At 36.7% G+C, this 25868-nt stretch overlaps 4 protein-coding genes across 4 annotated transcripts; 3 read left to right on the top strand and 1 right to left on the bottom strand.

Moving 5' to 3' along the window:
* Positions 1-2962: 2962 nt before the first annotated feature.
* On the bottom strand, positions 2963-9708 carry LOC101308729 (vacuolar protein sorting-associated protein 45 homolog). Its single transcript, XM_004290512.1, has 13 exons — positions 9540-9708; positions 9249-9450; positions 9073-9155; positions 8401-8628; positions 8042-8167; positions 7471-7551; positions 7238-7379; positions 6937-7115; positions 6049-6204; positions 5581-5688; positions 5365-5486; positions 4166-4297; positions 2963-3608 (listed from the first exon to the last, which is right to left on the bottom strand). Exons 1-13 carry the CDS (start codon positions 9627-9629, stop codon positions 3551-3553), a joined length of 1707 nt encoding a protein of 568 aa, XP_004290560.1. The 5' UTR covers positions 9630-9708; the 3' UTR covers positions 2963-3550.
* A 122-nt stretch (positions 9709-9830) lies between these two features.
* LOC101309020 (DNA-directed RNA polymerase I subunit rpa49-like) lies at positions 9831-13778 on the top strand. Its single transcript, XM_004290513.1, has 4 exons — positions 9831-10238; positions 10340-10495; positions 12143-12442; positions 13129-13778. Exons 1-4 carry the CDS (start codon positions 9915-9917, stop codon positions 13555-13557), a joined length of 1209 nt encoding a protein of 402 aa, XP_004290561.1. The 5' UTR covers positions 9831-9914; the 3' UTR covers positions 13558-13778.
* A 790-nt stretch (positions 13779-14568) lies between these two features.
* On the top strand, positions 14569-18913 carry LOC101309309 (putative UDP-glucuronate:xylan alpha-glucuronosyltransferase 3-like). The gene is made up of 4 exons (XM_004290514.1): positions 14569-14712; positions 15318-15518; positions 15745-16382; positions 17721-18913. Exons 1-4 carry the CDS (start codon positions 14654-14656, stop codon positions 18743-18745), a joined length of 1923 nt encoding a protein of 640 aa, XP_004290562.1. The 5' UTR covers positions 14569-14653; the 3' UTR covers positions 18746-18913.
* A 741-nt stretch (positions 18914-19654) lies between these two features.
* Positions 19655-22473, top strand: LOC101309601. Its single transcript, XM_004290515.1, has 5 exons — positions 19655-19989; positions 20252-20313; positions 20395-20570; positions 21419-21527; positions 21897-22473. The coding sequence occupies exons 1-5, from the start codon at positions 19722-19724 to the stop codon at positions 22203-22205; spliced, it is 924 nt and encodes a 307-aa protein (XP_004290563.1). The 5' UTR covers positions 19655-19721; the 3' UTR covers positions 22206-22473.
* Positions 22474-25868: the final 3395 nt, after the last annotated feature.

Below are 25868 nucleotides of genomic sequence, written 5' to 3' on the forward strand. Positions count from 1 at the left end.
AGAGGGGGAAGATTAGAGAGAGACAAAGGAAAGAGAGATGGGAGGGAGGGAAGGTTTTGACTGGGAAGAGAATTCGAGAAAGAGGCGGGGAGAGATGAAAATATCTCCAAAAATACTAGAGCAAGAGACATCTCAGCCGTTTATTAAGATTGGACCGCTAAGATTGTCTTATGAGAAAACATTAGGAGAGAGTTATGAGGAGAGGATCCAGAACCCTCGAACATTTCACTTGTTTTATGAATAAGAAAAAACAAATTACAAAGAATAACTCCTAAAACGGCATAAGTTAAGAAAATCAAAATCAAAGCATGAAGAGAATGAGTTAGACTGTTATGTCAACTAGCAACAGTTGAGGTGTGTCCGTGAGCCAGTATCGCACCTGCTAAGAAGTGTTGATGTCTCCGTTAAGCAGTAATCACTTCTCTCCTGATGTGTTGGTAGCTAGTATCTTGATGTCTTGAACAATAGTGTGTATACGCCAAGGAATATGAGTCTTGTTGTTGATAGACTCGTTGAGTAATTTTGAATCTCCTTCAACTTTTAATCTCGTGTATCATGTAGGACCGCAACAATCAAACCGGCTCTTAAAGCTAGAGCCTTTGAAAGTAAGACATTTGATTTGCCAGGATTCTTTGAAGAAGCTAGAATAGGATATCCTTGATCATTTTGGAAAACAAAATCAGCAGCACCATCATTTGAAGCAAGCACAACACCATCAAAATTCAGCTTCAAAAATTTGCAGGTGGAGGATTCCATCTAACAACAGTATCATTGTGTTTTTTCTGAGATCGTAATTTAAAATTGAAACAATAAGTTTTGAGCAGATTTATAGCAGTGAAACAGATTTGTATATAGGGGATTTACTAACATCTCTAAAAACTGCATTATTTCTAGCAAACCAAATGGCATAACATATGATCAAAATATTAGAGAACAAATAAGCATGGTGTGTGTGATGATGTAAATCAGAATGTTGGAGCCAGTGAAGGAAGTCATTATTATATTGAAGTAAATTCATATGAATATAAGAATGCTGTCAAATAGATTTAGTGAAATGACAAAAACCAAAGAGATGATTCAGAGTTTCAATTTCAGAATGACAAAAATGGCAAGATCTGTGGATAGCCATGTTTGTAAAAATTTGATCTCTAATCATGAGTCTCCCTCTAATCAATTGCCAGGCAAATACCTTACAATTTGGTGAGATAGGTAATTTCCACATCTTAACAAGAAGTGTTGATCGCGAATGCGTGACCGATAAGTATCAATATCGGCGAGGTTGGCCACGAGAAGCTCTACAAAGAAGTCTTTAACTTTTTATTTTTTTTATAGATAGAGGTATAATGGAATTTTAAAAAGAGAAATTTTATTAACACATCCCTAGTTACTAGATACACATCTCATACTTAATACACTACCTATTAACTTTCTTGTTTTAACATTTTACTAGATACACATACTCAAACTTCCTACAATACCCTAATTTAACATACACAACATATTTACTAAATACACAACTCATTCACTACACATACTTTTCTAGATCTGCTACATAATTTATTCATGTACGTTACTGAGATTTTTCTCAAAATGTGTCATCTTTCCTCGTACTGTTTCACCTCATTGACATATTTCTTGAAAGTTTTTATTTTTTCTCTAAAGGGTTTCACCTTGTTAAGATATTTCTCGAGAGATTTCCCTTTGTTAACATCTTCTCATCAGTTTTCCTCGACAAATTTTCTTCTATAGGAGTTTTTTACTCAAATTGATTTCAAGATTTTTTGAGTCTACCGAATCAAAACAAAACAAAACAAGACAATACATCACCAAAGTCCTTATCAGAACTTTTAGCATTAAAATGCTCAATCCTTTGTAAAACTAAATTAATCGATTCTTAGGAACCATTGCACAATATTCATATGTGGTGTCAAAATGTTGGTACTCGATTCAAGCAAAAAATTAACAAGTGTTTGAAGTACAAAAGTTAATATGAACGTCTTAAACAAGATATTTTATTTCAACATTTTTTATATGAATGTCTTTTTTGGTAATTTTATGTACCCACAAAATCTTATATAATTTGTATAAAAAAAGAGATGTGTATCTAGTATTTAGGGATGTGTTAATAAAATTTCTCATTTTAAAAAATTCAAAAATTAAAAATTAAAAAGAAGAGTGTATTAAGAAATTGGAGATTTTGTTAATAAAATTTCTTTTTGTAGTTATGTTAATCATTAAATGCATGTTTGTTTCACCATACGATCTTAACTCACCTTAATTCCTACAAGAGTACGAGACTGCTTTAACTAGGCTTATTCTTTAAGAAGCCTGACTCATGTGGTTGCTGGTAGGACTAATGTGTAGAATAGTTGACCAACACTAAAACTGAATCACTACATAGAGGAAGCAAAAAAATAACATATCAATTGCCAATTCAAATCCACACTCATGTTCAATTTCCTCTGTTTTCAATAGGGTTAATACACTATTCATCTAAATAAGTATTTCTTTGGCCCTCGGCTCGACAATACAACAATTAGATCAACCCAAGGACCAATTGCTATGTATATTGTAGAAAAAATATTTTTATATTGACATTTGTAATATTTTGAACCAACAATGTGCAAAATGATATTGTCCCGGACTAATCCGTTCGTTGAGAATTACCCCATGTATTGGTCAGGTTAGGTGGGCTCTACATAAGAACTACGTCTAACCCGGACTAATTCCTCATTGATGGATGGTGTTTTTTTATCCGATCTTCAATCCAACCCCTAAATTGCACCATTACTCGTTTGCTCCAACTCCGACAATGCTCTATAACAAACCCACCATGAGATTGGTCAATAATTGAATAATATATCTAGTTGACGGTTTGATTTGACATGAAATGCACTGATCCTTTCGACCGCTATATATGTTGTTGGGATGAGTTCAAAATAATGCAATGCAAGGCCACATTAGCTATCAAAAATACTAATAGTATTGAGGTCTGGTACATCACCACAACAATTAGAACAATGAAGTCTCACTCTCATCGAGACCTGGTTTGCAAAAACAGAAGCTAAGACTACATTTATGCTTGTTGATCACTCACAATATTAGTAAGAACAGATGAATGAATACAGTAAATATGCATGAAAAGCACCAGGGGGACTACAGACCTTTCGCGTATGAGAAGTTTCTTCCGAAACAACACAACATTAATGAAGGTATATGTCAATTCAGGCACTAGGGATATCTGGCTTGATTGGGGAATGATTAGAGCCAAGATGTGAGATCACATTTCTTGTGGAAGGGTATCAGCTCTTACATTCCCCACGTAATGCAATTTACATCTTCCCATCATTTTCGCCTTTCCTCCAGTAAAATGGTGTAGAAAACCATGTGCCTTCTGCATGAACATAGGGCAGCTTCCAATGATCCCTCAGAGCATATATGCAGTTTTTGATACAGTTTCTCACAGCTGCTGGCCTAATCAAAATCCCCTAAAAATTTACAAACACATATCCACATCGCTTTTTACTTGCTAGATATACAAAACTAAAATTCAGTTGGCATTGCTAAGCCGAGCTTGTCTCTTAGCTTCTTCCAAGTCCTTCAAGAACCTGCATTTCACAGCCAAATTATAATCTTATTTTAGGCAAGTTCAATAAGCTCAATAATTGATTATAATAACCTCACAAACTACAACAAAATAAAATCTTCCAAGCACCTAGAAACGCCACAAATTCATGTTGCAACACAGGTTTGAAAATGTGGCCTACAATCCTTACATGGAAGGAGACTAGCTATAGCTGGGTAGGACTCTCGAACAGGTTCGAACCAATACCATGTGGGAGCAAACCGTGGGCCTGAACACTATACCCTTACTGGTAAACAGTGTATTGAAGGCCTCCACTAGCTATTAACAGATTTGTAATCAATATCTCTTTTGCTTCGAGAAGCAGCTATCTACTGTCACAACCTCCCATTATCAAATGTTGGTTATGTAAGTCCAATATCAACTGTTTGAAGATTTCTATAGGAGTAATATGCCCAAAATAATAGTTTTTCCAAAATTTTCATCCACCACAAGAAAGAAATGGTATCAGGTAAGCATCTAAAAGATTTACTTTTAACTACCATGCAATTATTTCAGTGAAAGCACAAATATGAAGCATACCTCTTAGAATTTAGAACAACCGAACCACCAAGTATAAATCGAATTCCAGAATTCGTAGCATTTTGTAAAGCTACAGAACGAGACTCCTCATATGTTGTACCACCCACAATGAAAATGATCACGTCTTGAGGCCTGCTTAGAGATGAAGTATGCTTAATTCAGAGTATTATCCAAGTCGCTGTATCATTTATATCTTCTAAGTAGCACATTATAACTTCAATAAGAGAAATCTGACTGATACAATAATGTGAGTATTTTAATGAAGACCAGACAGAATGAAGTGCATAGGCTGAGCAGCTGATAATTAGTAATGGTCAGGGGCACTAATATCCAATGAATTAAAAATGATTACAAGAAACAAGCAAGCAAGAAACCTCACGACCACCACAGGTTGTTTCCCATATGCAAGCTGGTAATAAGTATCAGTCAGGGGTTTGTATCCAAGTATGTGTATGATAAACAAGCAAGAAACCTCAACAGTAATAGGGTGTCTAGAATAGACAAACTCATGAACTACAAAGCAATTATGAAAAACATGGTGATCACATTCAGATTCTTCTGAGAGAGAGCATGGCCTCGACAAAGCAATCATTTGCAAGAACCCATATGGGTAAGCTAAACGTGGAAGAATAAACTATAGATAACCACCGGGATAGATTAGAGCAGCAGTAAGTGATGGTCTCTAGGAATCTTGCACAGCATAGAATCGAGGTGCACAACATAGTTAACATGATAAACAAAGTAATTTTATTGACTGCAAATAATGAGATGAATTCAGGCAAGTTTTGGAAGTGGTCCCTAGAATATTTTTTTATACTATTGTATGTGGATACTCTATGCAACACTATTATTTCAAGACTGACGCAACAGAACTGTGACTGAATAATGATAGATAGAAAATCTATTGGCATAGCCTTGTTGTTCTTGTCACATCATATCGGTCATACTGATTAGGAAGGGATGGTTGTTGTAAAGGGTGAACCTATGAGAAATGGGATGGTGTGGCTGCAGCTTGTATTGAGTTACGTTTTTCGGTTTATGGGGGTGCGGGGATTTTATACAAGGTTAAAAATTGGGTTTAAAAACAGGTAGTCAAGTGAGCCAGAGTGGTAGAGGTCCTGATAGAATCAGTCCAAGTGAATATAAGAAAATCCTGGGGAAGAATTACGTAAAATAAGATTAAAAAAGAAGCAACAGACCTGCCCTGTTGAAAGTGATTTCCAACAAATGGGTAGTCCACATCTCTTAGTCGTCCCTTGGTAATGCTTTCCATAGTTTGGAAGAGAAGAGGCTGGTGTTGTGTATACACATTCTCAACTCCCTACAGCAACAGTTAAAGATATATCCATTATACCAGAAAGTAGATCCTATGGTAGAAACTAAGACACTGAAAAGTATAACTTTCCCAAACAAACCTTAAGCCCACGAGCCATGTTACGTGCAATATTTAAGAAATCTCGATTTCCAAAAAGGTCCCCAGTGCGCTTATCCACACCCGCTTGCTTCAAGAGGAACTGGACCAGCTGTATTGGCAAAATATAAAACTTATTAAACCAGTGTGCTACTCTAGTATCCACAGGATAGGTACAGCTACTGGCATAAATGACGCTCAGATTGAGATGCACAAAGAAGGGTCAACCTCAACATCTGGAAGAACTTATACACATCGAAGAATTAAAGCTTCTGTTTATAACTTAATTTTCTTATTCAGACCCATCATGCACTATCTAAACCCTAAACCCTAAATGAAACCTAACAAAATAAGCTTCAAGAATAATTGATTACTACTAGTCACATACATTAACACCCTTCCCGAACATAAAATCAAGGACAAAGCATAAGGACAAATCCAAACAGTGATTGCAACAACTTGGTTAACTTACCCCAGGTTTGTACTTGGCATTCTTCGACGATAGTTTGTTAAAAAGTTGCATCAATTGTACAGGGCTCTCCTTCTCATAACGCAAAGCATACAACATTACAAGTCGTAGGCGATCAATATCAGCTATACTATTGTTGTTCAATAGATTTGTCACTGCCTGCAAATTACATGGGAAAAAGAGGTGATTGTACTTTAGCTTCAAGTTTCCTTTGAGGTTAAGCTCAGTAGGCAAATGAAAGTCAACAGCTAAAGAAGTATCATAGGGACCGAAACTCGAAAAAACTCAAAGCCTAATATAACTTGTGACAAGAATATTAAATACAGGAAACAAACATTCATGGCCGGTCTTATGCAAGCTTCATGAAACTGATTATGTCACCTCTCTTATAAAGATATAATAAGCATCACCCACCATTTTGGACAAGTAACCACCCCATTAGTGTATTGAGAGTATACAAGTGTTTTATGAAACTGAATAAACTACAGATCTATACCCCTACCTAACACCCCCGATTCCACCTCCTGTTTTTTTTCTTCTTTAAACCTTGAAATCCTTTCTTAAATGAAGATGCTTTCTTTTTGTCACCCTATAACATTCATATTAAAGCTTTTACCATCCCCGATAAGCAGATAGTAAAAAACAATTTTGCTCCTTATAAGACTAAACCTATACATTCCCTACAAGAATAAAGTCGTAAGAAAAAATAAACCTTTGAAAAAAAATAATACTAAATCATTGAGTTGTGAAAGAATTATTCATTAGAGGCAATTGGGATTAGTTCAAATAGTTGTAGACTTGTTGGACAAGAAAGTGACAGCAAAAGAAAGAGCATGTATGAGTAGCAGAATCAGTTTCTTTAAGTTATTCTTCAGAAGTTTATTATTATACCTCAAAAGATGCCATCTGCCCACCATTACAAGCCAACTCCTGTTCTGTTTGTGAAACTAACATAAGTTTACGCTCTTCGACTAGCTTGCTCATTTCTGTTACGAGTGACACATGCTTTGAAACATTTCCGTGCATCTTTCTATACTCGGGGTAACTGTCAACAAATTTGGCCATGTCCTCTGCAAAAGCCAAAGAATGTAAGTTTTTCAATCAGAAAGGACATACTTCACCATTGTTACATAATGCCAATATTTAGTAACCACATCCCAAATCAAAAAGATTGAGCTTGCGTCCTACTAACCTATTGTCTGGATGTTCTGGTTACTTTTGGAAATGTGCTGAAATTCATCAACTAACTGCTTGATATTCATCCCAATATCACCAAAGTTTTCATACATGTTCTTTTTGAAAAATTCATCTTGTTCAGATGACAGCACAACTTCCTATAAGAGTCGATGTGAGAAAATGTAATTAGTTAGCGATGACAATTACAGACAAAAATATTTGCAGTGTAGGCAGAAAATACAACTCAACCTGTTGATCCTTTGAAAACTTTCCAATGCTTTTTAAGTCAACTTTGTTGTCTTGAATCCCAATCAATTCATGAACCATTGCCTGTCGCACAGCACAACCAATGAGCTCTATAATATTTCTACAGATTTTATCCAAACATGGCTTGAAAAATTGGGTAAGACTATGGTGTGTTAATGCATGACATGCATCAACTTTGTCCTAAAGCGGTCAAATGAGTCCTCAAAGTAGTAAAATTAGTCCTCAAAGTTGTAACATGAGTCCTTAATGTCGTAAAAAAATTTAGTTACAATATTAGTCCTAAGTGGTAAAACGTGTCCTTTAAGTGGTAATCGAGTCCTCAAAGCTGCATCAACTTTTTTTTATCACTTTAAGGACTCATATCACCACATTTGAGGAATAATATTACTACTTTAAGGACTCATGTCGTAAGTAAGAATATTTACAACTTTAAGGACTCATGTTACAACTTTGAGGACTAATTTTACAACCTTAGAATAAAGATGATGCATGACATGCATTAACACATTGTAGAATTTTCCTTAAAGATTTAATGATAAACAATCACAATTACCTGATAAGTCCACTGATTCAGCAAGGGGGTTACCGGATCATCCCTCCTATCAATTACCAGCAATAGTGGAGAAATTTCTGTTCGTCTGAAATCAAATAGCCCATTTTCTTGCTGGTACATCAGCTTCTGTTACAGTCCATAAGATATTATCAGTGTACTTGAGGAAAAGTCCTTGGAGCAGGCTAGAAAGTTGTCATTATATCAACAGCTTATATAAAATGTAGAGTCAGTAGGTAACAATTTAGTGAGGCCCGCGTACAAGGGGAAATACAAAACCATGAAGTTCACATTCAAAACAATAATGCTGATGCACCATAATACCTATGTACAAAAAAATTGGAATATATGACTAAACATACCGCTGTGTCCTGTGCAATCGTTTTTGCAATATCAGATGTTCTCTGATAACGAATAACCGGTCTTCGTTTCAATGCCAGAAAAATAGATGCAATACCATCAACAACTCGGTGTCTGAAGCACTCTAACTTTGAATCAGCTTCAACAGCTGGGAGCATATAAACGTGATTTGACAGCATATTCAAAGTGAAATGATAAGGATCAATTGCAACAAAGTCCGCATAGAATTCCTGCACGTTAAGACAATAATAATTACTAGTATGAAGTGTGGAAACATGAGTAAGCAAGATATGAGGTGTGATGAAAACTACCCTTGTCCTGATTATGGGAGTGGCATAACACCTACATCATGCGGATCATTTAAAAAAAAAAAAAAAAAAAAACTTAACTAGATGTGCATGCTGAAAAGCACGACTACATTTGAACCAAGAATAATATTTTATAAATTCTTTACAGAAGTAGAAGCAAGCCATCCGTCCTTGAGATAATCATGCTTGCCCAAGGTGTCCTTATTCATCTGTTAATGTTACTAAAGCCCTATTCAAGATATTGTTAAAGCAGTTCTACCGAAAAGAAAAGAAAAAAATCGATCTCTCAATGGAATCAGCCACTAACATTCCTACATTACCTAAATGCAAAGCATAATCGATCGAGCATTTTAGAGAGACAAGTACCTGAACTTGCTGCACAACTTCATGGTGCCCGTCGGAATCGGCTAACTCATGAATCTGAGTATCCTTCAATATGTTGGAGAAAACTGTGAATTCCAGTAAGGCATAACAAAGAAATGAGCTCCAAACAGTCACAGATTCCACAACGAAACAAAACAAAGAAGCAAATACAAACTCACAGAGATGATACTCTCCGAATCTCGGAGTAGCCAAATGGCGTTTTAGGATCTTAATGTTGTCTGAAGTAGGCGCAACGAAGTAAATGGCCTTGAGATGCGACATGGCCTCTCTCGACTTTGAAATCGAGTCCACCAACTCCACCAAGAACACTTCCTTCTGGAGAAGCTCCGATTGCGAATACGCCACGCTCACTATGCTAACCTAGACAACCGGAAAATTTGACCTAATCAGAATCAGAGGCGAATTGTTTTGAGAAACTGATGGGTTTAGGATCGGAGAGATTTGTTTACCGTGTGGGAATCGAGGATGAGGACCTTCATGCCGGAGATGTCCTGAAGCATGCGGCTGATGTAGTCGCGGACGTAGGAGACCAGCACCATTGCTGCGATCTGCGGCGGAGATCACGACGGCGATGATGGTGAGGATTTGGAATTGGAAGATCTAAACTCGAAATGGGACAAGGAAAATCGAAACTCGAAACGCACCGTTTTAAATGCCAAGTTTTTATTTTAATTTTATTATTATTATTATTATTATTATTATTTTAAGAGCTGCAGCTATTTAGTTAACTCCCTCTCAAAACTGAAACGCCTAGCTCTCGCCCTCAAACTCTCCACGAATTTAGGGTTTCAATTTCTTCTAGAGGCTCAATTTCTCGATTTAATATGAAGAAGATGAAAGTGGGCACCGAAGATGCAGTGATCAAAGTCATCCGGGGAAACCCTGAGAGGATGGCACCTTTAGTGGGCTATTTCCCATCCGGGTTTGATCCAGACCCGAATTCAACCAATGTTGGGGTCTTTAGGCACAAACAAAGAGGTGGTACTAGGCTTCAGCTTGTGGTAACCCCGGAAAACGAGGCCAAGGTTGATTTCGTCGCAACTAGCTATGCTGGTGAGGCTCAGGCTGGGGAGTATTGCTCTTATGGACTTGGTATTTTTGATAAGGCCACCCGCACATTGAAGATTGTGCCTATTGCTAATAACAAAGTAATTGTTAGAATTTACAGTGCTGTTTTATACTGAATGCTTTCCTTCAGTTTTCATTATTAGCGTATACTTGTAATCTTACTTGGTACATTGATTTTCAGGTATTTAGGTTAGAACCAAAAGTTCAAGGCATTGACTCCTCTAATGAGAATGAGAAGCCTGCAAGTTCAGTGATCGGAGAACTTTCTGAACATGAGAAGGCAGAAAAGCGTATACAACTTCATAATCTTTATGGAACAAAGAAGTCCATACGGAAGGTAAACCCTCGTTCTTTTTTAGCTTTTTAAGAGATCATTACAAGCATGTCTGCAACCATAAGTTCCTAGGCTAAGTACGTGTCTTTTCGTAATTGAAATTTGTAAGCATTACAGTAGGTTCTGTTTGTATTAGAAACAGGGACTAGTAGTATGTATATAATTCAGTTTATTGCTTCTAACGATTGTGAAAGTTACTTTAGAAACATTCATCTAAACTTTCTTATGGAAAATTTGGTCATTATATGACGGCTCATGTGCTTGTATAGTTAAACAAAATAAAGTTTGAAGGATGATTTCCAAAAGTTTGTCTCATATGTATGTTTCTGTTCTACTTTCCGGTATTACTGTTTGTGATGTTTAGTGGTCAGTTATTCATACTCTGCCAGTATTGAGCATATATAAGAACAAAGATCAAGGGTTGCAGAAAAATGAAAAGGGAAAAAGCCTATTGAATCTCGGATTTTTGTTCCTTTAGCACATTAGATTTTCTTGTTGTGTGATTTAAATCGTGCCTAAGCTTTTCAATTTACTTTGTTGTTCAAGTTAGAGACTGGTAGTATAGGCAGTGGTGTGGGTAGTTAGATATACAGGTTTGCTATCAGTGTTGTGTCATGATTGAGAAAGTTATTTTAATTATTTATTTTAGTTCTGTTGTTTTGGGTATTTGTTGATGTTGGTGATTTTGAGTGATGTATGTTTCTGGTATATGACTTTCAGTTTCCTTTTAGGCTCTTGGTTGTGGAATTATTCATGTACTTGGTTGTGGAATTATTCATGTAATGCAACTTCAGTGTGGAGGTCTTGTATTTGTTACGTACTCTACTGCTGGTTGGCATTGTTGCTCGTAGTGGCACCATCTTGTAGTTTTGGTGTTAGTTTATTTGTTTTTGACATGCATTATGTTTCTACTTTTTGTTTGATTGGTATGATCGGCTTGAAACCTGGTTTAATGGGCTGTTATTCTTTTTTTTTGTATTGCTGATTGTGACTTGGTAAATGTTTCTGTACATCGCTTTATTTTGAGTTTTTAAATCCACAAGCATGCCGCTATTGGAACATTATGTGTTTAATTAAATTTATTTCTTTTTCATATTTGGCTCTTGTGATTGTTACTTGAACTAGCTTTGGTGAGAATTTTATGAACTGTGTGTTGGTTATGGTTATTTCGTTTTCGTTTTCGTTTTCTTTCTGGTTCTGCTTAGGATTGTACTGCTGAAGGATTATATTGGGATTATTTTAGTATTGTATGGTTTGATATCTTTGTTCCTCTTGACAGTGAAGAGTTTATTTCTTACTGGTTATTACTTCTAGTTATAACTGAAGGTGATTAGTTGTTGTTACCTTTATTTGTTAGCTTGTCCAGTCTCGCAAATCTTTTTGAGTAAGATGTCGATTTCTCTTTAGGAATAGTATTGAGTCTTTTAGTTTTATGATTAATCTGACGTACAAGTCATGAATGAGCATTGTAGCATGAAGGGAAACAGTGTACCTTACTTTCTTCTTGCGTTCTTTTTTAATCAAGAGTTTATAATTTTAATGATATTGCAACAGTGAATGGTTTCAGATTTTTTCTTCAATGATATTCTAAGCAGAATGCAGTTGATAGGAGCATTAGTTTGTTAAATTTAATCATCTTTGACATTGCAGAACAAAAAAATGCAAATGTTGAAGCGCGAAAATGATCCTGATGCTCATAATGATTTGGATGTAATCAAACAATGTATGACGACCACGGAGGATTTGTTAGAAGCTTCTGAAGGCCATATGGTTCGCAATACCCCTCCATTTAATGCTTCTGCCACCACTCCCCAGGAGGCTTATCCACTGGACAAGATCATCTCGACAGGAGAGTGGAAATTCCTCCAAGATATCCATAAGCCTTTAAAAGGGGAATCTGAACTTCCCCAGTTTGTTAGAAACCGAATCCATAAACTGCAGCAGATTGAGGTAAGGATGCAAATTTCAGCTGTAGTTATTACATCATATCATTTGTCTTTTGGTGAATTTACACTTCTGAATACCATCAAATGAATGTGCATAATGCTAAATACTGTATTCATAATGTGCATGTATATGTCCTTGCAATACTTGTACATGTCAATACAGTTGTGTTGGGATTTGATGGACTTTTAATCCGTAATAAACCTCTTCTGCAATTAACAAGCTGCAGGTGTTATGTGTTTTTAGATCTTTGAAGTCTGAAATAATGTATATGTTATGTGGTGCTGGTATACTTTGGTTTATGGTGTAGCATACAGAGACCCTAATCCATTTAATTTACTGGTGAAAACGTACTAGATGTCTAGATGCATCCTATATATGCAAGACTATAGTTCTTGTAACCTAATGACAAATGAGTACAATATTCTCCTGCATAAGCATGTCGATTTCAACTTCAAAATTTGCACCTAATGATCTGAATAGAACTCATGTAAAACGAAGTTATATTTGTTGATTACTGATACCCTATACGTATATGATTATTATATTCCAAGCTTCAATATAATAAGTAAGATTAGAGAGAGATTCTTTTAATCTAGTGAGTTAAAACTTCATGGTGTTGTTTGCTTTTTTCACTTCCTGATTGAGGAACTGAATCATCGTTTTATTTTATTTTTTGTCTATGTTTGTAGGATGAAGACAAGAAGAACAAGCTTACTTGTATTTTCTCGTATATTATGCATCTTATAAAGTTCAACGATCTGCATTCCAAGGAGCGCCAGGGGATTTCCTCTGAGAAGGCCTCCTCTGCAAAGGCTCACAGATTCCCAGGCATCATAAGGGACAAATTTGCAAGCATGTTTGATGCAGAGTCAGGAAGTCTATCAACCGAAAAACGTAATCTTCTCATTAGTTATGTTCTGGTTCTCACTCTATTTGCGGATGAATTTCAAATAAGTTTGACAGACATAGCAACTGATCTGAGAATGAAAAGTCCAGATTTGAGGAAGCATTATGAGGCCTTGGGCTGCAAGGTGTCTAAGAAGAATAACTTATTAACTGTTACCCTTCCTGTCCCCCTCCAATTTCCATCACTGAAGCGGAAGCGAAGCAATAGATGAATTTGATTTCAGTGATTGTTGGACAGCTTTTATGGAAGAACATGGGCACTAGAAATCAAGTTCCAAGCATATCTCTCTAGTGTAAAGGGATTCTTGTTTGTTCTGAACTTATGATGAATTGATCTTCCTATTTATCTGGTAATACTTTAATGTTACCCAAACAGTTTCTAATTCTTTAATTCGTACTTTGATGCCCTCTGGCTTTTCCCTTGCACAACGAAAGAAAAAGAGTATTAAAATTGAAAATCAAAGACGTGGAAGGTGTTGAATGAAAGTGGGGACGTGAATCTTAACATGGAGGTCCCATGTGCACAGGGTTATTCTTTCTTAGAAAAAGAGGGAATTGTCAATCATCAACTAATCAAGAAGAAACTAATTGTGAATCTTGTGAGGTGTATTTGGATTTGTCTATGGGATTTGGTACACCAACCAAACCAAACCTATGCAAATCAAATATTTACGGGAAAGCTCTCTAATTAGTAGTTTAGTACGACAAGAGAGACATTTCTTTATTGAATAACACCCATTTTTTTTTGGTTTTTTCTTATTTTTCATACAAATATAGCGACTTTGGGGCAGCGAACAATATAGATATAATTAGGTCTTCAAACGATGTTTTTCACAAGCTGCGGTTTGAACCATACACCTCATATTACCAGAAAAATCATTATAACGTCCGTATTTGTAGCCTAACATGTTTCCACCACACCCAACCATAACTGCATTGAGTTTTAGTGGTAAATAGAAAAAAAAATTCACCCAAATGTAAGCGGTGAATATAATATTTAGTTATTTACTACACATAAAAATAAAAGGAAAAAAATAAAAGCTGCTAAAGCAGTGCCATTTTCTTACATTTGACCGGTCGTGTACTGAAAATGACCCCACAAGAAAAGAAGAGAAAGACCTGATGATGATTTAACCGCCTCTCTCTCTCTCTCTCTGAAAACTCACGCACACTCTCCTCAGTTGTCCAAAGTCTTCGCTCGCATCAGTTCCCCTCACAGATCAGAATCTCGCATTTTGTCATTTTGTTTCTCTAGTTATAATTCAGATGGTGCCTTCCCAAGTCCGTTGAAATTCATCACCTTCAAACATGAGAGTGCCTTCCCCAAGTCCCGTTGAGCCCAGGCACCGCCTCTCTGCTTCCGCAAGGTCTCTAATTTTTTATTCTAGTTTTCTGATACTGAAATTTTTGGTATAATTTGAGTTTATTTGACATGGACTGTTTGATTTTGGACTTACGTAGTTCATATAAATTGCGTCTATGTTTCTGTTGGTTGTTAATGTGATGGAGCATTGGTGTTGGCTATGTATGTATGCAGATCGAGGTTTTTTAGTGTTCTGTTTTGTGTTTGATACTACAAGAATGGAACTGTGTTTGTCGAATAGTTTGTGATTTGTACTGTGAATATGGTCTTGTTTTGATGAAGTGAGTAGAGTCTTGCTAATGAATTGGCTACACTTTTACTGTCCGAATTGTTCGGCTGGCTTGGTGAATAGTGTATCTTAGAAGTCGCAATTGTTTTGGTGAGGAAATTCTATTCTCATTATTTGGCTGATTGGGAATGGTGCGATTCCCGTGCTCTTGCCGAAGTAGCGTTTGCAATGCTTTTTCCCATTGGTCATTGAGTTGATTGGATTGCTTGTCTGTTAGAGTCTCGAACTAGTTTCTTACTGTATGTATTCCGTGTCGTTCCATTTGTTGTTCCTTTTTGCAAAGATGAGCTTATGTAGTTGTGTATCCGCTTTTGTTTCAGTGATGATGCTAAGAGAAGGCCCCCGAGAAATAAAGTTAAAGATGTAGAGAAGTCTCTTACTGCTCTTGCTCAAGATAGAAGCCTGAACTGCAAGCCCACCTTGAAACTTGTTCTGGCTGTTATAATAGTGGGGACTTTTGCGACATTTTTGTTCTCTCCAGTTATTCATATTGTAGATCATCGGTCTAGTTCTGAATCTCGGTATGTCCCTATTGGCAGATTATCTTTATGATATTAGTTTTTTGTTTGGTAGTTTATGGTGTAAAGTTCTTAAATTTATCTTTTTGTTAACTGTTGGTGGAACGTAGGAATTGTTATATACCCCTCCCTCTCTATCTGAAATTGGAAGTATCAGATAACAAGCAACCATTGGTTGTATCTTCTCACAAGCAACTATTTGATTTGAGTAGAACTTTATTGCCTGCAGGCTAACTTCTGAAGACAGATTGATAAGAGAGAGTGTTGTTCCAGATTTACGTTACGTATCATCATTAGACATTAATTGGTATGAAATTTCGGATGTTGTTGGGGAACTGACTGACATAAAAGATTATCAGGGAGTTGGCCTATTCAATTTTAATGATGATGAGATTGACCATTGGAAGGAACTCTTGCCAGATGTAGAACATATTGTTCTACACCTTGAGCATGCGTCAAACAACATAACATGGGACTCCTTGTACCCTGAATGGATAGATGAGGAAGAAGATTTTGAAGTTCCTACGTGTCCCTCTCTACCAAAGATTGAGATTCCTGGAAAACCACGGGTTGATCTGGTTGCTCTCAAGCTTCCCTGCAATAGGTCAGGCAGTTGGTCAAGAGATGTAGCTCGTTTGCATTTACAGCTTGAAGCAGCAAGGCTTGCTGCCTCTTCCAAAGGGTATCACCAAGTGCATGTGCTTCTGGTGACTGATTGCTTCCCAATCCCAAATTTATTCACCAGAAAAGAGCTCATTGTACGTAAAGGGAATGCCTGGCTTTTTGGCCCAAACCTGAATACATTAAGAGATAAGCTACAGCTCCCCATGGGGTCATGTGAACTAGCAGTTCCTTTAAAGGCTAAAGGTCAGTCTTGTATCTTGTGTTCTTAATGCTTTTTATATATTTGTTTATTTATTTATTTATTGCTTCGTCATGCTTTCTTGCAATGAAATCTGCGTGTCTACCTCTTCCGTTCTGGTGTTTGCATTTCTTAACTTGGTGCATTTCGCATCGTTCAAAATGTGAGATGAGTTCAGTTGCAAATGAACTTCACATTTTCGCATGCTTGGAGATGGTAAGCATTGTAAAATTCAATTGGAAGTTATTGCATGAAGCTTTGACTTTTTCTTTGTGGACCTCATATTGAACGTGTAAGTAGTGGTCCAGCACCAAAAAGACCAATGGGTTCTATACATACTGATCCTCACATCAAATGCACTTCATAATCGTCATTTCAAATGAAGGAATTGGAAATGATTGAATTGATAGTCATATGAACTGAAATATAATATATTATTGGATTATATTATTCCCCCCAAAAGAATATGATTATGTACTTTCGACCAATACATGTATTTGATTCGATGGAGTCATATGAATTGAAATAAAATGATCCTTTTGCCCCCTAAAAGAATTTGTATTTTCAACCAAATACATGTTTATGGTTTGGAAAGACTTCATGAGGGGGTCAAATCTTTTTGGTCATGTGGTTTGCTTGCTCCATCCAGATACATATGCAAGCTCTCAAGAATGATAAAAGAGAAACTTGTTAATATTATTTGTTGTTTTTCCTATGGGATGTGAATGAAGTAGATACATATGCAAGCTCTCAAGAATGATAAAAGAGAAACTTGTTAATATTATTTGTTGTTTTTCCTATGGGATGTGAATGAAGTAGGTCTGAGGCTGTTGATTGTGTTGGGTCACCATGTGGTTAATGTGCTTTACAGCTCCCAATGATTGGCAATGTCCATAATCGACTAATCGTTAAACAGCTGAAAATCCTACATATTATCTATAGTGGTGCGTATTTCTATGTAGAATACACACAGCTATATATATGTATTAGCTCATACGTCACAGAATTGATGCATGATGTTTGGCATGCACTGAGAAGATCTACCAGTTCAATGATACATGCTGAATACAAGCCTCAATCACAGTCAATTACAAAATCTTTCGAGAATGTTTGGAATGAAAATGGCTACATTTTTTTTGGATCTGATTGTTTCATAAATGTAAAGGGTTCTGTAGTGTAACTCACAAGTAGTAGGTGTAGAGCTTTAAGGCAATATGAAAGAAAATACAGTCTTGATTTCCTTATGAATCTTACTGATTTTTTTTTCTTTCTTTCTATGAATTTGTAAGTTTGCCTGTCCCATTTCAATGTACTTACGTGATGAGCTAATTTCTTGTAAACAGAAAATTTTTATTCGGAAAGAGCCCACCGAGAAGCATACGCAACAATCCTGCACTCTGCCAATTTATATGTTTGTGGAGCCATTGCTGCAGCTCAGAGCATTCGTATGTCTGGTTCAACACGAGATCTTGTCATACTTGTTGACGAAACCATCAGTGAGTATCATCGAGAAGGATTGGCTGCTGCTGGGTGGAAAATTCACTCAATCCAAAGAATCAGAAACCCTAAAGCTGAACCAGAAGCATACAATGAATGGAACTACAGCAAATTCCGTCTTTGGCAGTTGACTGATTATGACAAGATCATTTTCATTGATGCTGACATGCTTATACTGAGGAATATTGATTTCCTGTTTGAGATGCCAGAGATATCAGCCACAGGAAATAATGCTACTTTGTTCAACTCGGGTGTGATGGTTGTTGAACCATCAAATTTTACGTTCCAGTTGCTCATGGATCATATCAACGAGATAGTGTCCTACAATGGTGGGGACCAGGGGTATCTGAATGAGATGTTCACCTGGTGGCACAGGATTCCAAAACATATGAACTTCTTGAAACATTTTTGGGAAGGTGATGAGCCGGAGAAAAAGGAAAGGAAAACTCACCTCTTTCAAGTCGATCCCCCAATCCTCTATGTCCTCCATTATCTGGGTAATAAGCCATGGCTTTGCTTCCGCGACTATGACTGCAACTGGAATGTAGATTTTTTGCAGGAGTTTGCGAGTGATGTTGCACATAAAAGGTGGTGGAAGGTGCATGACGCTATGCCAGAAAACTTGCAAAAATTCTGTTTGCTTCGGTCTAAGCAAAAGGCGGCACTTGAGTGGGATCGGAGGCAAGCTGAGAAAGCAAACTACACTGATGGTCACTGGAAAATTAAGATAAAAGACAGGCGTTTGAAGACCTGCTTTGAGGATTTCTGCTTCTGGGAGAGCATGTTATGGCACTGGGGTGAAAAGAATTGGACAGATAATGCTACTGTTACTCCATCACCCCCTGCAGTTACTACTGCATCAATCACTTAGTAGTGACTTGCTTCTTCTTTCATACCAGCATAGTTGAATCCAATGATACAAACGCGAAACACATTTACCTGCCTACAAATTTGAGAAAGCAAAAGTATGTATCTCCGTTAAGTACACCAGTATGTAGCTCAACAACTTTCATGTGGAATTATTCCATACCCTTCTTCCAAAATACATAGGTTTTTGGCTTTTTGCATTATTCTTCCTGAGGCTGCTGCCCATGTTATCACCTTTCTTGTTTTTGGTCTAGATTTCTAGCTATCTTCAAAATGTTTTTTTTTTTATTTAATTTTTTTTATTGGTGTTGGCTAGCTATAGTTACCAAATAGATTCACCATTTCTTTGCTATTCTCTTCTACTGTACTTTTGGATCTCGAGTCTTGATCAAAAAATTACTGCTAATAGTCTGGAAGTTATGAGTTACCTTAATATTGACCATGAAGTCGGTTTCCTCTCTCTATTAAACTGTAATAGATTTGTACGGGAAATGTCTAGAAAACACAGCTATTTCATGATTTTGACAGCCTCCCAAGTTATCTGTTCAGGGAATTCAGGATACTGCAGTCACTTGATAATTTTGGGGAATCTATATAAGTATGCGCTTGTCAACAACTCTACCACTATGTATTGTTCTGGATCATTTGATCTAGTAACATTAGTTATAAATTGGTCTTGTGCTCTCTCAACATGACCAACCAAGAAGAAAAGTCCCCTTAGTAAGTGAAATGTTGTAAGTTTGACTCATAAAAGATTATCCAATAAAAAAAATAGTAATATAACATGAAATGTGCTAAATAACACGTTTCACACAGTCTGGCCACTCACTTGTCTAAAGACACAAAGAACGACGCCGCTTGGGGTTACCACTTCCTTCCCAAAACTTCCTTCAAATTTTACCCGACACTTTTCAGTGACCCAAGTCTAGAACACCAGAGTATTCTCAATTCAATTGTAGAATCAAAGCAAAGCAGAACCAATGGAATTAAGCAGAACCTCTGCTATTTCATTTGCATCACTATTCATCACTCCCCGTAGTTTCAGTAGCTCCCACTTCCCTTACCCTTGTCTCCCACTTGACAAGCTTTCTTTCCCATTTCGCTTTGCTCCCAACAAGTCCCTAGCACTGCAGGCTCGCAAGCGAAACTCAGAGCCTGAGCAGCAGCCACTTGTCAGCCCAACTATCATTCAAGAAGTTTCAGAGGATGATGAAGACGACGACGTTATCTTGGATGACTTTGATGATGGTATGTCTCTATATTTTAACCCACTTGCTCCTTTGCCATTCAGTTCTGTTTTGAATTTTGAGTTTTGATCAACGTTGGAGTATGTTACTTCATATCATTAAAATTTGTCTCTGGCGTTTCAAAATAGACAAAGGAAACTACTGAAACTAAGAGATGATGTATAATGTGTCTTTCTAATTGATGTTGAAAACTAAAATCTAGGGAGAATGGATTCTCTTATCATGTTCTATTATCATGTTGAATGGAATTCCTGATCATATAGAGGCATCAATGGATGATGATTTTTACGGGGATGAATCTGCGACGGATAAGGCTGAATTGTATGTAAGTCCTGTGGATAAGTTATCGGTACCGTGATTTATTATGTATATGGAAGATGTCAACCTTGTTTCTATCCCTTTGTAGGATGGAGATGGGGGCGGAGGAGGTGGAGTTTCTCTTGCAGGGACATGGTGGGATGAAAAAGCATTTGAAATAGCTGAGGAAGTTATTCTCACCTTTGAGGGTGACTTGAAAATATATGCTTTTAAAACATTGCCAAATTTCACCATTCAAGTGCGCATTGAGAAGCTTTCGAATAAGTAAGCATCAAACCCAAGTGAAATGGGATTGAAAATGGAGAAGGCTTTTTCGTTGATTTACAATGCATATATTGATGTGTGATAGATATCTGTGCGTGCCATCTATAAGAGCTTATCATGAAAATTTCAGATAGCATTTCATGCAGATTCTATCATCATGTTCCAGGTTATAGGTTTTGGGGAGTTAGGCTACACACTGTTTTAATATTTATTCAGACTAGTCTTCTATAGCTATTTACTTTTCCAATCATTTTCAACATACCAAACATAAAATGATGTTCAGGATCAAAACATGTTGTGGGTACTTGTGCTTGATACTGTATATAAGTAAATTCTAGTGGATAATTCAGGTTCCTTTGTACGATAGTTTATTACATGGTGAATAAAGCCTTTTGGGCTTATGTTAGATATTTTGTATCTTGAAATGAAACACATTTTGCTGAGAGATTTCAGGTAAGCGAATTTGAAGATATGGAATATGATCTAAAAGGCACAAGCGATTAGGAGATGGAATGACAGTTATATGAAGCACAATGTAACAGCACATACTAAGACTTGCTCTTAGGCAGGGTTCGCAAATAAACTTGGCCATACAAATTCAAAATAGAAACCACCAGGGCTAGAGATCAGACCACTAGACTGCTACTACGTTAAGTTGCATAACTTCCAAGAAGCTTAAGCTATTTATATTGTAACTAACAATCTAGGTCAAATACTAACACCTATTTGTATTTGCTTTTCATTTTCATATTCTTAGGAAACTCAAATCTGTCTGATAATTAGTTTCTCTGTTAGAATTCATTAAATGGTCTATAATTTTGAGCGCAAACCACATGAATATTCTACAGATCTGGCTCCCCAAGTATGGAAGATATAGAAGCTTTCTCTAGAACCTATAGAACAAGACTAGATGAAGCAGAGCTTGCTCGATCAGTACCTGAGAACTTATGTCTTGAGGTCAACTTTTCTTTCTCTTAATTATTCTTTTACTGTTTTCAATTGGTTCTTTTATCCTTTTTGTAGTTTATGAGCATGTCATCATTGATTATTATTGCTTCATTAATTTTGTTGGGGTGGGGAGCAAATGAATTCCACCTGTTGTACAGTGTGTAGGCTACGGACAATAATAGAGGCTATGTTTGAACCTTGTATGTAGCTAGGCATGAAACCTTAAGTTGAGGCTGATTTATAGGTTTCAGTTTATAATGCCAAGTAGATTAAGTTTTGCCACCAGGACTCTAGTTGTCAAGCTCAAAGTTATAAAATGAGGACTATGTATGGTTGTGATTTTTTTCTTGTGTTTTAAACAAATTAGCATATTCTCAGGTGTCATCTCCAGGTGTAGAAAGGGTAGTTCGGATTCCACAAGATTTGGATCGATATAAAGATCGACCTATGTATGTGAAATATGTAACCGAGACGGATGCAACCGGTTCACTATCAGAAAGCGATGGTATTTTCAGGCTTGTTTCTTTCGATATGGAAACAAAATGTTGCATTTGGGGTGTAGCAGACGTGAGGATTAATAGAGAAAAAGCAGGAAAAGGGAGACCACTTAACAAAAAGCAGCGGGAATGGCGATTGAATACACCCTTTGATTCCTTACGGTTAGTCCGGTTGTATTCTGATATTTAATCTTTTCTGTAAATCTTTTTTACTGGAGAAGTAGTCATGGACTCATGGTATGATGGATTACATAGATAATGACACAACAGGAAAATATTTCAATTTATTGCCATCTCCGTTTTCAATCTATTTTGACATTGTGGGGAAGTGTATGTAGAGTACAAGTACCTCTAGAGAGATTTGAGTGCTTCAGTGTATATAGGGAGTTTTGTATTGATCTGGGGAGAAAAGATATTCTGCAAGTACCTATACATATATCATACTCTTTTCGTTTTATGCTTGTTATTTTATTCACTTGGATTTTTTCTTTTATCTCGCTAATTTTTATCTTCACAGTTGATAAGATTATGGGTTGGGATAAATTAGAAAGAAAGACATTTTTGAATGGTAGCCAGTGAGAATAGCCATGCTTTATGTTTTTCATCATGGACAAGCTGTTGGTTCCAGTTTTGATCTATAGTCTTATACAAGCACTTCTTTACTAAATACTATATAGCAAAAAAGAAAAGAAAAGGAGGCCGTTTACTCTTGTTTTCAAAATTTACGTTTCTGTCTTGTTAGAAGAATGACATTGGAGGCCTTTCTTTGCTTTTTGAACTTTGTGATGAAGTTCTTCTATTGACAATAGTCTATAATCTTAGTTTCATGTAATATGACACACTTGTTCAAAATGTCTTGGTGAAAAGTATCGTGTAAGTGTGCCACTATTTGACATGTTTGACTCCATACCACAAATCTTTCCCCGAAGCACTTGCATTCCCCACCCCTACTTTCATGCGAGTGATGATTTAGATGTACCTCATGACAGTGATGACACATTAACAAAGAAGAAATGCCAACAGTTTGTTGATCTCTTCAGAAAGCTATGGTTTCTAAGATGCACTCTCTATTATTGTTTTACTCTAGCATGAACAGCCTTTCTTCTGGGATTATATATGACAAACGGGACTTCTATAATTGTGATCTTGATGAAAAACTGGACAATTTCTCTGCAATAAAAGTGGCACAAATAGATGGCAAAGTAGCAACGAAAACATGGCAAATTTGAGACGGAAGTAATTCAACACCCCTTGGACAACTCTCTCTTGTGTGGCAGCAGTTGTTCTTCTCATACTCACTGCCATTCAAACTATCTGCTCAGTTATTTCTCTCATGTGATCATTCCTTGTCAATCGACTCTGCTATCTCATCCTTTTCCATCACTTTGGGAATCAAACATTTAGCATCAACAATTAAGATTAAAGAGTGAATTTTAAGTCTCATCTAGTAGAGCAAATGGTCATCATCACTAACATTTGATCAGCTTCAGCACTCCCATAATCCGCTGCATTAGGTTTCACATTACATATGGCTCTTAAAGCAATGCAAGAAATCAATTTAAGCAACTCATTCATCACTCTAACCCTATTGACTAAATATGACATAGTTGTTCAAAATATTGTCTTTTGCTGTAAACTATTATGTATCAAGGCATTCTATTTGACATGTTCAACGCACCCATCACATAATTCAATTACGTATCTATATTTTTCACCAATACAAAAATAGAATAATGTAACAGTTCAGAATTCAAAAATTTGTATGAACCTGGTTAGATAACAATATTCTGCTTCCAATCTTCTACCAGGGTAGGCTCTACATGGGTCCTAGAAGTTGGACAAATTATACAAAAGGATAAATAAAGGGGTCGTATTATAGTCCCAAATTAGGGAACTTCATACATGCATAAGCTAAACGATTAATATAATCTCATCCTTTGGTACTACTCGGGTACCAAAATTCTTAAAGATTTCTTTTGTTTGGTTATGTGTTTTCTTTTCACTAGAGAATAGAGACCTATAGATAAAGTAATCCATTTTAATTATGATTGGTAATCACTGATTTGGCTCTTCTTAATTGAGCCCCACGAGTATAGATATCAAAGTTTCAAAGTAAGCTAGCTGCGGAGCGCAGTGTGTGAGAGAAGAAGGAACTGATTAGATAACGAGGACGGCCATGTTGTTTTTTTGTTGCTACGCTTTTTAGAGGGGAGTGCCTACGGCAACTGCGAGCCAAACCCAGAATTAGGAGACTCGATGGACTTTGTCTTCATTCATTCGTCACTGTCTTCCACTTCGCTTCTAGTAATTTTTACTTTGCATAAAAAGAAGATGTTCATCAAGCGGCTAAAAGTAACTAAGTAACTTTTCTTTATGAATACAATTTGGTAGGTTTATTCACAACTATCATTTACCATCGAGCCCTCTACAAAATCGAGTTATTTGAGCCTTTGAGGTGTGTCCGGACTCCGGGGAGTACTCAAATCACAAAATCAAGTGTTGAGCAGCGAGATTATATATTATAGCCTTGTAGATGTTCTCCAACTTAGTGAACTGTTAAACCGAAAGATCTCCATTTTGGGTTTCCATACTCATTGAATTCTTATTCCTTCATATCTTAAATTTCGACCAAATTAGTTTTTTAATGGGTTAAATATTGTATAGTACATGTGGTTTGTAGTCAACATTTGTCCAGTCCTTATGGTTTCATTTTAATCTGAATAGTCCTTAAAGTCACGATTTTCCTTCTGAATAGTCATTCCGTCAATTTTCTTAGTTAAATTGCTGATCTGGCCGTTAAAAATTGTATTGATTTTAACAGCCACGTCAATATTTTAAAAGAAAAAATTGATGGAAGGACCATCCGGAAGGAAAATTGTGACTTTTAGGACTATTCATATTAAAATGGAACTATAAAGACTGAACATATGTCAACTTCAAACCATAGGACTAAACAAATTTCAATTCCTTTTTAATTGAAAGAGAAAATCAATCCTAAAAGAAATTTAAAAAAATACAAAAGTCTTATGTTTTCTTTATCAAGAATGATAAAAAATTTATACCAACGAGAAAATGACAATTACAGACATGACTTGCTCGCAAGAGCAACGATAAATGAAGCCATGCAAGGTGACCTGAAAGTAACCTAATAGAAACTACCATGGAATTCAGACCAAGCAGAAAATCAACAAACCAGAAAACGAAATAAGTCTATGGAAACCAAATAAAAACAACTAAGGTAAAGAAAAATCCTAGGTAAGCAAACCAATCTGAGACCATCCTACGCAGAGGCGGTTTCCCCGGGCTCCTTTATCACCACCATAGCCGAGGAAGTAGCTGCTGGCTCCGATGACAGTTTCGGCAAGTCTTCAATGGCTAGGGCACGCTTCACAGTACCCTGCACCTTCTTCTGCTCCATATTTTTTTTTTTGAAAGTTTCTTCTGCTCCATAGTTTTGGCATTAATGGCGCTAATCTGCAGCTTCCAAGGATGGATATCCTCCTTTTTTTGCCGGTTTCGAGAACCTACCAGCCTCCTTACCTTGCGCTTTTTCGACGGTGATATCACAAGAGATATCTCTTGCGAAGTTATGCAAGTATAATTCCAAAAATGGACGTAAGTCAGCCAATTGGGCCTCGAGCAAGTCAACGGGGCCTCTTACCCAAGTCTAAGCCCATGAGCATCGAAGCATCGCGTTTCTTGCCGGTGAGGTGTCAGGAAATTAATCCTCCCGCCATGCAAGTAATAGTAGTAAAGATGGAAAGGAGAAATAAACAACCAAGCCAAGCACACAACAAGATTTAACGAGGTTCGGCCAATTTCCTTACCTACTTCCTCAGAGAGCTTTCATCTT

This window comes from Fragaria vesca, linkage group LG2, assembly GCF_000184155.1.
Source record: "Fragaria vesca subsp. vesca linkage group LG2, FraVesHawaii_1.0, whole genome shotgun sequence".
Classification (NCBI taxonomy): Eukaryota; Viridiplantae; Streptophyta; class Magnoliopsida; order Rosales; family Rosaceae; genus Fragaria; species Fragaria vesca.

Bases quoted from the DNA above. Each gene is read 5' to 3' on its own strand.
- LOC101309601 (XM_004290515.1), top strand. From the start codon at position 19,722: ATGGAATTAAGCAGAACCTCTGCTATTTCATTTGCATCACTATTCATC. The intron at 19,990-20,251 runs GTATGTCTCTAT...CTGATCATATAG, and splicing joins CTTGGATGACTTTGATGATG to AGGCATCAATGGATGATGAT. The intron at 20,571-21,418 runs GTAAGCATCAAA...AATATTCTACAG, and splicing joins ATTGAGAAGCTTTCGAATAA to ATCTGGCTCCCCAAGTATGG.
- LOC101309309 (XM_004290514.1), top strand. From the start codon at position 14,654: ATGAGAGTGCCTTCCCCAAGTCCCGTTGAGCCCAGGCACCGCCTCTCT. The intron at 14,713-15,317 runs GTCTCTAATTTT...CTTTTGTTTCAG, and splicing joins CGCCTCTCTGCTTCCGCAAG to TGATGATGCTAAGAGAAGGC. The intron at 16,383-17,720 runs GTCAGTCTTGTA...TCTTGTAAACAG, and splicing joins AGTTCCTTTAAAGGCTAAAG to AAAATTTTTATTCGGAAAGA.
- LOC101309020 (XM_004290513.1), top strand. From the start codon at position 9,915: ATGAAGAAGATGAAAGTGGGCACCGAAGATGCAGTGATCAAAGTCATC. The intron at 10,239-10,339 runs GTAATTGTTAGA...ATTGATTTTCAG, and splicing joins TGCCTATTGCTAATAACAAA to GTATTTAGGTTAGAACCAAA. The intron at 10,496-12,142 runs GTAAACCCTCGT...TTGACATTGCAG, and splicing joins CAAAGAAGTCCATACGGAAG to AACAAAAAAATGCAAATGTT.
- LOC101308729 (XM_004290512.1), bottom strand. From the start codon at position 9,629: ATGGTGCTGGTCTCCTACGTCCGCGACTACATCAGCCGCATGCTTCAG. The intron at 5,689-6,048 runs GTAAGTTAACCA...TTGCCAATACAG, and splicing joins ATGCCAAGTACAAACCTGGG to CTGGTCCAGTTCCTCTTGAA. The intron at 5,487-5,580 runs GTTTGTTTGGGA...CTGTTGCTGTAG, and splicing joins ACATGGCTCGTGGGCTTAAG to GGAGTTGAGAATGTGTATAC.